The 10011-nt window shown below is 48.7% G+C and overlaps 1 protein-coding gene across 1 annotated transcript; it reads left to right on the forward strand.

Moving 5' to 3' along the window:
* The first annotated feature begins 613 nt into the window (after window positions 1-613).
* Window positions 614-9663, forward strand: PSMD2 (proteasome 26S subunit, non-ATPase 2). The gene is made up of 21 exons (XM_028503346.1): window positions 614-851; window positions 1301-1357; window positions 1806-1970; window positions 2750-2871; window positions 3050-3274; window positions 3583-3741; window positions 3881-4025; window positions 4400-4460; window positions 4709-4855; window positions 5020-5126; window positions 5322-5449; window positions 5654-5741; window positions 6661-6823; window positions 6953-7054; window positions 7237-7382; window positions 7643-7726; window positions 7945-8113; window positions 8206-8300; window positions 8498-8624; window positions 9054-9172; window positions 9322-9663. The coding sequence occupies exons 1-21, from the start codon at window positions 717-719 to the stop codon at window positions 9502-9504; spliced, it is 2727 nt and encodes a 908-aa protein (XP_028359147.1). The 5' UTR covers window positions 614-716; the 3' UTR covers window positions 9505-9663.
* The last annotated feature ends 348 nt before the right edge of the window (window positions 9664-10011 follow it).

Below are 10011 nucleotides of genomic sequence, written 5' to 3' on the forward strand. Positions count from 1 at the left end.
CTCAAAAGGTTGTGAGAACATGCAATGTTTAAAATCAGTCCTAACACAGCGTCTGCCATGCCCGAGGAAGACCGAAAGAGAGAGGACAAAGACCTTGTCTTGCTCCGTTTTTAGCTCCGGAACTTAGCAGAGGCACATAAGCCTTTATTTTACTTATTGAGTTCTACTCCAAGTGGCTCCGCAGGTGGATTTAAGATGGTAGTCATATCCTCACGGTAATATTAGAGCACTCTCCTTCCAGGTGTGGGGGCGTGTAATAAGGTTAATACTCGACAGTGGTGTGGGGCTACACAGAAATTACACACACTTCACACAGACGGCAATCAAGCGTCTCGGCTTCCAAGAATTTCCTCCGTTTGTTCCACCACGCAGCCGACTGGGGCGTCACTGTGGGTACTACTATTCACACTGTCCTGAGGAAACCTACGGGCGGTCTCTGAGCCGGCCGCCACATCACCTCCCACACCAGGGATCACACCTGAATCCCAAACTGCACGGTGCCCAAGGGAAGCGCCTAAGGCGCGCGGGAGGCTGGGAATTGTAGTTTTCGTGAGGCTTCCGAGGGCCGGGTCGGTGACTCCCAGGCCGTGGCGTCGTTTCCGGCCGCAGGCGACCTCTGGAGGCGGAGGAGCGCTGTGGGAGGAGCGCGCGAGGCTACCTGGGAAACGGAGACGTCTGAGCGGTGCGCGCGCAGCTGGCCGGCAGTGGCTAAGGAGATGGAGGAGGGCAGCCGCGACAAGGCTTCGCTGCAGACCCAGCAGTCCCCATCGACGGCCCCCGGCGGCGCAGAAGACAAGGCGGGCGGCAAGGACCGGCGGGATGCCGGGGACAAGGACAAAGAGCAGGAGCTGGTGAGGCGTGGCCCTGGGAGCCGACGGAGGAGGCCGTGGGCTGAGTCACCGTGGCTCCGCAGGCCTCGGGCCAGACTCCCAGCGACCCCGAAGCGCCCAGGAGAAGGCGGGTGGGGTGACCCTCCGGGCTCCTGGCACCCCGCCTCTGTGCCCATCATCCTCCATTCCGCGCCGTCACCTCCGCCGTCCCGACCAGCCCTCACCACCGCCTCGTGAGGTGGGCCCGGGCGGATCGTTGTCATCCCATGTTTTAGAACAGCATTCAAGCAGAGACTGGTCCAGAAGCCAGGCTGCCTTCCCACCAGGGCTTCCCATTCCCGCACCCTTTCCTGTGTCCACCTGTTCCCTCCTAAGGAGGGAGGCTTACTGTCTTCCTAGCCCAGGGTGAATGGGAGGAGGATATGTTTGGGATTCCTTTTCTTGATGAGCTTCTTCCTCCAACCCACCAGTCTGAGGAGGACAAACAGCTTCAGGATGAACTGGAGATGCTCGTGGAACGACTGGGGGTGAGTCATGACATGTTAAAACGAGTGGGTGCGTATTTGGAGTTTTCCCCCTTGTTCTCTTTATCCCATTTTGGGGCAACAACTAAATGAGGTACAGGGAAAGATGGACTGTATGTTAGGATCAGTGTTATGATGATGCTGTGAGGGAGGAAAGCAACAAGGGATATTTGATGCAGCATATTGTAGTTTTTTCTCTGGGAGAAGCAGTTCTTGAACTCTTTTATTTATTTATTTTTAGAAAGAGGGGAAGGGAAGGAGGAAGAGTGGGAGAGAAACAAGAATGCCTCAAGACATGCCCCCAACTGGGCTCTTTTGTTTTTGTGTCAGGTAGTTGGGGGAATAACAAATGAATAAGCAGCAACTTTCCTAGGGGAGTGGTTAAACACTTCTGTATAATGACTTGAGGGATGTGATTCTTTTTTTGTCTGATCTCACATCTCCTGATCAGGAGAAGGACACGTCCCTGTACCGACCAGCCCTAGAGGAACTGCGGAGGCAGATTCGTTCTTCTACAACTTCCATGACTTCAGTGCCCAAGCCTCTCAAATTTCTGCGCCCACACTATGGCAAGCTGAAGGAAATATATGAGAAGATGGCCCCTGGGGAGAATAAGGTAAAACTGTTTCAGAAGCCAGTAGAGGCCTAGTCTAGGAATTCCTCTTCATGAGGACCCATGGTGCTCATGGGGAGTCACAGGAAGCCTGATAGACCTGAGACCTGAGCTAGTCGGATAGAGCTTATCACAGTCAAAATACATAAGAGCTGACAGGATGGTTGCCTTCTCAGAAGACACTGTTTCTGTCATTTATGTTGGACATTGGGATTTTATTATTGTGACCTAACTTGAACTTACGTTTAACCTTAATTTTTTTCTTTCTTGGTACACATATACATTCAGTTGTTTTATTTTTAGAATATACCCCCCCAGTTCAATAATTTCTTTGCTTGTTGTAACAACCCCAATCCAGGACATCTTCATTTCTCACCTGAGTTACTGCAGCAGCCTTCTAGCTGACTTCTTCCTTTTGTTTTTGACTTCCTACATAGTGTGTTTTTCATACAGCAAGCATAGTGGTCTTCCTAGATTGTGAGTCTTTTCTGCTAAAACCTTTTCATAGTTTATTATTGTGATCAGCATAAAACTGAGAGTCCATGTTTCTCCACTCTCCCCTTTTTACCACCGTCAGCCACGTTGGTTTGAAAGAGAGATAGCAACACTAACCTGGGAGTGATCATGAGGCTTAGCTTAGATGCCATGTGTGAATTTCTCTTATGGAGGCTGGTGTATAGTTAATAGCTAATTTTGGGGGTAGTGACAGTGATTGTGATTGTGATTGTAATATAATACTCCCTGTACCCTGGATTTGACCTCAAAGACTGGTTTCTTTAAAGCGTTTTGCTGCTGATATCATATCCGTTTTGGCCATGACCATGAGTGGGGAGCGTGAATGCCTCAAGTATCGGCTGGTGGGCTCTCAGGAGGAATTGGCATCATGGGGTCATGAGTATGTCAGGTAAGACCTTTTTTTTGGTAGTCTGAAGGGGGTTCTGAGGCATAATTCTGAGTTCAGTCTTAGAGCACTGTCTGTCTTGGAGTACCAGTATAATGGTTTTCCAACACTGAATTTCATGCCCACAAAGCAGTGCTTCCTATGAAGCGGCACTCCACTAATGGTCTGGGCGTTTCCATAGGCATCTAGCAGGAGAAGTGGCTAAGGAGTGGCAGGAGCTGGATGACGCAGAGAAGACACAGCGGGAGCCACTGCTGACTCTGGTGAAGGAGATTGTTCCCTACAACATGGCCCACAATGCAGAGCATGAGGCCTGCGACCTGCTCATGGAAATTGAGCAGGTGGATATGCTGGAGAAGGATATTGATGAGAATGCATATGCAAAGGTCTGCCTCTATCTCACCAGGTAAGCAAGTATAGTAGGGAATGGTGGCAGGCCTACCTTCCCAGCACTTCTCTCTTAATTATGCTTCCTCTATTTTCCCAGAGTGTTTGCATCAAGGGTAGCTAATAATTTATTGATGTCTGTAAGTTACTTGAGGACAGAAACATCATGTCTGTTTAGTAGTTCCAGTATCTGGCATAGTGCCCGGAGTGTGTGTGTGTGTGTGTGTGTGTGTATTGCATTTAGTATTTATTTTAGGCAAGTGAAGTAAATTGTGAAAGTGGGGATGTCTGGAACTTATAATTCCTTTATTATTTTTGCCTTTGTAGTTGTGTGAATTATGTACCCGAGCCTGAGAACTCTGCCCTACTGCGATGTGCTTTGGGTGTGTTCCGAAAGTTCAGTCGCTTCCCTGAAGCTCTGAGGTTGGCATTGATGCTCAATGACATGGAACTGGTAGAAGACATCTTCACCTCCTGCAAGGATGTGTATGTAGGGAAGAAGTCAGCAAAGGAAGAAATAAGCTCATGGGTGGGGGCTTGTAGTGTCTGTTTAGGGCTTAAGGAGCTTTTCTGTGCCTGCCCTTAGTGGAAGGGGCTGAGCGGATGTGATGGTTCTCTCCTACAGGGTAGTGCAGAAGCAGATGGCTTTCATGCTAGGCCGGCATGGGGTGTTTCTGGAGCTGAGTGAAGATGTGGAGGAGTATGAGGACCTGACAGAGATCATGTCCAATGTGCAGCTCAATAGCAACTTCTTGGCATTAGCTCGGGAGGTGAGACTCTGCCCTTTTCTTCTTCTTTTAATCCTCACTAGAGGATGTGCCCACTGATCTCAGAGGCAGAGAAACATCTATGTGAGAGAGAAACATCGATTGGCCACCTCCTGCATGCACCTCAACTGGGGATCAAACCCGAAGCCTTTGGTGTATGGGATTATGCTCCATTCAACCAAGCCACCTGCCCAGGGCAAAACTTTGCCCTTTTCTATCAAGGCTTTCTTGGTTGTGATTCTCCCTGGCTTTTTACCTCTCTGATTATGACGGTGACTAGACTCTCCTTGGTTAGAATTGCCATTCAGTGGGACAGCAGAAGGGACAGCTAGGGGAGGACTGGGGGGTGAAGTTGTAACCCTCTGACTTCTCTTCAGCTGGACATCATGGAGCCCAAGGTGCCTGATGACATCTATAAAACCCACCTAGAGAATAACCGTGAGTTGCCACGTACATGAGTGTGGGAGTTGGAGGATTGCTAATTATGCCCCTTGTATTAGGAGCGATAGGTTGGCCCAACACCTTTATCCTGTAGAGCTCAGACATCCCACATAGCCTTTCTCTAAGCCACTGTTGGGAGCAAAGATAGAGGATCCTAAGAGCCAGCTCAGAACCAGAGACCAGTCGCCATGTTCTTTACTTGCCCTACTCTAAATTAACCTTCCTTTCCTCTCCCTCCTGTACAGGGTTTGGGGGCAGTGGCTCTCAAGTCGACTCTGCGCGCATGAACCTGGCCTCTTCTTTTGTGAATGGCTTTGTGAATGCAGCCTTTGGCCAGGATAAGCTGCTGACTGATGATGGCAACAAATGGCTTTACAAGAACAAGGACCATGGTATAGTTCAGTTTTTACTGTATCTTTGTGTTGTTTTGGTCACTCTTGTTGTCCTCCTAGGTTCCTCTGTTACCTGACAAGCAATCCCAATGCAGTTCCTTAGCTCTTTATAACAGTTTTCTCAGTGTAGGACCATTTTAAGACAGATTTTTTTCTTGGTATAGGAATGTTGAGTGCAGCTGCGTCCCTTGGAATGATTCTGCTGTGGGATGTGGATGGTGGTCTCACTCAGATTGACAAGTACCTGTACTCCTCTGAGGATTATATCAAGGTTGGTTTGGGCACAGCCCACTAGTTGGGACATTCCTCTTCCTTGTTCTAGGGCCCACAGGGCCTCCCATTCACCGGTGAGGTCTATCTGGTTTTCAACTCCAGTTAAGGCGGGTGCTACTCTGAGGCCTATGTTGCATCTTTGCAGTGAGGAAGGTAGAGTAGCCTGAGTGAAGAATCTCTTTGCGTTTTACAGTCAGGAGCCCTCCTGGCCTGTGGCATTGTGAATTCTGGCGTCCGGAATGAGTGTGACCCTGCTCTGGCACTGCTCTCAGACTATGTTCTCCACAACAGCAACACTATGAGACTTGGTTCCATCTTTGGGTAAGGCTTATTGCTTCTCCTTCTGGTAGTGCTCTGCCTGAAAGCTGCGTGAAAACGGGAATTGGCCCTTGAATTACTACCATCTCTGTTGAGTATTTGGCTCTTGGTGACTGTTTAAATGATGAATGAATATCAGCCCTCTTACTGTTTCTTCCCTATTCTATTGGATGTGTGTGGGGAACTGCATCTCCTTGGCTTTTGCAGATTAGGCTTGGCTTATGCTGGCTCCAATCGAGAAGATGTTCTAACATTGCTGCTGCCTGTGATGGGAGATTCCAAGTCCAGTATGGAGGTGAGTAGAGGTTGTTGGTCATTTAGGGGAATTTGGGAAGGTACCCTGAATTCTACCATTCTCTGTGATAAATAGTGAAAAAAAGAAATGGGGTTGCGGTTGGGAGAGGAGAAAGTGTATTACTTTCCTTTCAAAGAAATCCCTTGAAACTGGGGTTCCAAGTCCCGGGTGCTGCTGCTAAACTGTTAACATTTTGGTATTGTGTTCAAGCCCTTGAGATCCACAAAGAAGTACCAGACTAGATGTGGGGAGTAACTTAGCCTAGCTTGGGGTGAGTGATTCTCACTCACTGTTTTAGTTATTGGTCAACTCTAAATTTTCTTACTTGTGCAGAGTCGGTTTAGTGATGGATAAGTATAGCATAGGCTTTAGTCAGAAAGACCTCACTTCAAATCCTGCCATCTCTGCTTATAAGCAGTGTGATCTTGGATACATAACCTAGCCTCTTTAGGTTTCATTTTTCACACCAATAAAAGAGGAATAACAGTAGGACCTGTTTTGTGGGGTTGTGATTATAATTTTTTTTTTTAAGATTTAGAGAGGGAAAGGGAGGGAGAAAGAGAGAGAGCTTGCCTCTTGTGTGGCCCTCACTTGGGAACTGGCTTGCAATCCAGGCATGTGCCCTGACTGGGAATCAAACCAGTGACCTTTTGGTCCGCAGCCTGCACTCAGTCCACTGAGCTACACCGGCCAGGGTTGATTATAAATGTTAGTAGTATGCAAAGCAGGTGGTATAGTGGCTGACAGAGTAAGTAGTCAGTGAATTGTAGCTACTGTTGTTATTTTGACCTACCATCAGGAAGGGATTTTTACCCTGTGGGGTTACAGCAGGCTGTAGGTATTGGTTATCTGGAGTCAAGATAGGTAAACGACTGTTGTAATAACTTACTATGTGTGACACTGATTTTCCTGTTTCTAGGTGGCAGGTGTGACTGCTCTAGCCTGTGGAATGATAGCAGTGGGATCCTGCAATGGAGATGTCACTTCCACCATCCTTCAGACCATCATGGAGAAGTCAGAGACTGAGCTCAAGGACACTTATGCCCGTTGGCTTCCTCTTGGATTGGGCCTCAATCACCTGGGTGAGGGGATGTCTCTCTATTTGGGCGAAAGACTGACAGGAAGTAGATACAACAGGGAGGGTGTATATGTAAGTCAGGCTGTGCTGTATGGAAGCAAGTGTCTTCTGACCCGTCGATTCTATCCTGTAGGAAAGGGAGAGGCCATCGAGGCAATTCTGGCTGCACTGGAAGTTGTGTCAGAGCCATTCCGCAGTTTTGCCAACACTTTGGTGGATGTCTGTGCCTATGCAGGTCTGTGTCTTTGTCTTCCCAGTGACTCCTCATTTCTTTTCTGCACCTTTTTTCAGATTATTTCTTCTTGCTCAGTCATTCTGGTCTGCATTAGATTATTTAGCTTTGCCTATTCCTGGCATAAGCTTTTCCTTGCTGCCTTCTTATAGCTAGCCTTCCTCACTCTCACCATTCTGCTGCAGGCTCTGGGAATGTACTGAAGGTGCAGCAACTGCTCCACATCTGCAGTGAACACTTTGACTCCAAGGAAAAGGAGGAAGACAAAGACAAGAAGGAAAAGAAGGACAAGGACAAGAAGGAAGCCCCTGCTGATATGGGAGCACATCAGGTTCTGTGGGCAGCTGGGCACTCTCTGAGTGAGGCTGTAAGGGGGGATACGCTTGCAGGAGAGCAGGGGCAATGGTTTGGGTTTGGTTTTGAATCCCTCTGGGTATTGCTGTGTATTGAAATAGCACAAGACTGGGTTCTGTACCTGAGGGTTAAGGGTGTGCCCCACAGGACGGCTTTTTCTTCTCAGACAGAACTCCGGGCAAGGGTGTGCTTTTTGTTCCCTGAACTTACTGGGTTCCACTGCCTCTTCAATTGCAGGGAGTGGCTGTGCTGGGGATTGCCCTGATTGCAATGGGGGAGGAGATTGGGGCAGAGATGGCACTTCGCACCTTTGGCCACCTGGTGAGTATCGCATGGAGTAGATGGGAATACACTGATTTTGATGCATGGGGTTCCCCAGAGGAGACTTTCCTAATGGGTTTCCATGGTAGAGAAGTGTTTTTTTCTGTGCTCTTTCTATAAAATGTGACTAAAGCCCCTCTACCTCTCAGTCTGTTCCTGTAACAAAGCTTATTTTTACTGTTTTCTGTGATACCCTTGTTATTTCCTTTTACTACCAGCTGAGATATGGGGAGCCTACACTCCGCCGGGCTGTGCCTTTAGCACTGGCCTTAATTTCTGTTTCAAATCCACGACTCAACATCCTGGACACCCTAAGCAAGTTCTCCCATGACGCTGACCCAGAAGTTTCCTATAACTCCATTTTTGCCATGGGCATGGTGGGCAGTGGTGAGTATCAGCCAGGAAAAGATCATAAGCAGCTTGGAGGGGAGGTTTGAGGCCCTTTTTTTTCAATCCTCTGTGATGCTTGACATTTCCAGGTACCAATAATGCCCGTTTGGCTGCGATGCTGCGCCAGTTAGCCCAGTATCATGCCAAGGACCCCAACAACCTCTTCATGGTGCGCTTGGCACAGGTAAAGAATAGAACTCTTATCCTTAGAGTGTGCCAAGGGTCATGTCTGTGGGGGTGGAAGGGAGACATAGTGACATGAAGAGGACCTTGCATTCGGTCTGGAGGGGGGATGTGTGTGAGTTAGATTTCTGTGTGTGGTCAGGTTAGGTGATGTCTTTTCAGATGTGACTCTCCACCTCCACTTTCTGTATTTTTCAGGGTCTGACACATTTAGGGAAGGGTACACTCACCCTCTGCCCCTACCACAGTGACCGGCAGCTTATGAGTCAAGTGGCTGTGGCTGGACTGCTCACTGTGCTTGTCTCTTTCCTGGATGTCCGCAATAGTGAGTTCCTATCAGGAATGTTACGTGGTAGCACAGGGCACCCTGTCTCCGCCCCTAACAGGGCCACCTTGATTGCTTAGGAGCAAGGCTTTCAGTTAGCTCTGTTCCTGAAGCTGTTCTATGATGGACTTCGTGAAGCTTTGATCTCCCACATTTTTGATCTGGCCCAAAGAGAATTTCTTTTGAGAATGGAGAACTGAGCCCAATTTCTGCTCCTTAGTGACTGGGGGAAAGTGATTACCAGTTTAAGTGCTGTGGGCAGAATAAGGTAGAGGAGGCATCTCTGGTTCATAGTAGTGTATATGAACAGAGTAGCGTGGGCTCAGCTATGCGAGTGAGGGGGAAAAGAGTCAGGGCTGGAGTGGGGGCCCTAGGTTCAGGCCAGGCCTGTCGAGATGCCTCTAACTGTGCCATGTGTTCTTCCCTCAGTCATCCTCGGCAAATCTCACTACGTACTGTATGGGCTGGTGGCTGCCATGCAGCCCCGGATGCTGGTGACATTCGATGAGGAGCTGCGGCCGTTGCCAGTGTCTGTCCGTGTGGGCCAGGTGAGGGGTTAAGCAGAGGGGAGGGCTCAGACTGTGTTCTAGAACTTGGAGAATGCACTCATATCTGCTTCTCTGAAACTGGTGTAGGCTCTGGGTTGCTGCTGCATTCCCACCTGGAGTTCCATCATCTCAATTTTCTCACCCTACAGGCAGTGGATGTGGTGGGCCAGGCTGGCAAACCTAAGACCATCACAGGGTTTCAGACACACACTACCCCAGTGTTGTTGGCCCACGGGGAACGTGCAGAATTGGCCACTGAGGAGTTTCTTCCTGTCACCCCCATTCTGGAAGGTTTTGTTATCCTTCGAAAGAACCCCAACTATGACCTCTAAGTGGCCACCAGAAGCTCTGAGCTGCAACTGATATGTCAGTGGACCGTGTTTTCTGCTACCAGGGGTGGACACTGCTCTAGAGCTTTAGTGGAGTTGTTACCTCCTGTTCTTTTGTTACTGAGTGAGACGACTTTGTTGAATAAAAACCTTTATCCCTGAGGTCCCTTTTCTGTCTGTTCTCTGGGGTATGGTGGCTAGAGGCCAGACTGGTGGGGAGCGGATGTGAGACTGCATTGTTTGTAGCAGCTCTGAGCCTAGGCCAGCAGGGAGGCTGCCCTGAATGGAAAGAACTAAACCTCTTTCCTTCTCTTTCCTAATCATTTTAAACCAGTGGCTTATCTTTAAGGGCGTAAACCCTTGAGATGCTGATAAATGTAATGGACCTTCTTTCTAGGAGATGCATATACACGAATTTGCACAAACTCTTACAAATAAACTTACGGATTCATACACCTCCTGCCCCAACCCTGTCAGTGCACACCCATCTCAAGCCCATCACTCCCTGCC

This window comes from Phyllostomus discolor, chromosome 2, assembly GCF_004126475.2.
Source record: "Phyllostomus discolor isolate MPI-MPIP mPhyDis1 chromosome 2, mPhyDis1.pri.v3, whole genome shotgun sequence".
NCBI classification, from domain to species: domain Eukaryota; kingdom Metazoa; phylum Chordata; class Mammalia; order Chiroptera; family Phyllostomidae; genus Phyllostomus; species Phyllostomus discolor.

Coding starts and splice junctions, on each gene's coding strand:
- PSMD2 (XM_028503346.1), top strand. CDS start 717: ATGGAGGAGGGCAGCCGCGACAAGGCTTCGCTGCAGACCCAGCAGTCC. Junction 1,971..2,749: donor TGGCCCCTGGGGAGAATAAG/GTAAAACTGTTT, acceptor GTTTCTTTAAAG/CGTTTTGCTGCTGATATCAT. Junction 6,824..6,952: donor ATTGGGCCTCAATCACCTGG/GTGAGGGGATGT, acceptor TCTATCCTGTAG/GAAAGGGAGAGGCCATCGAG.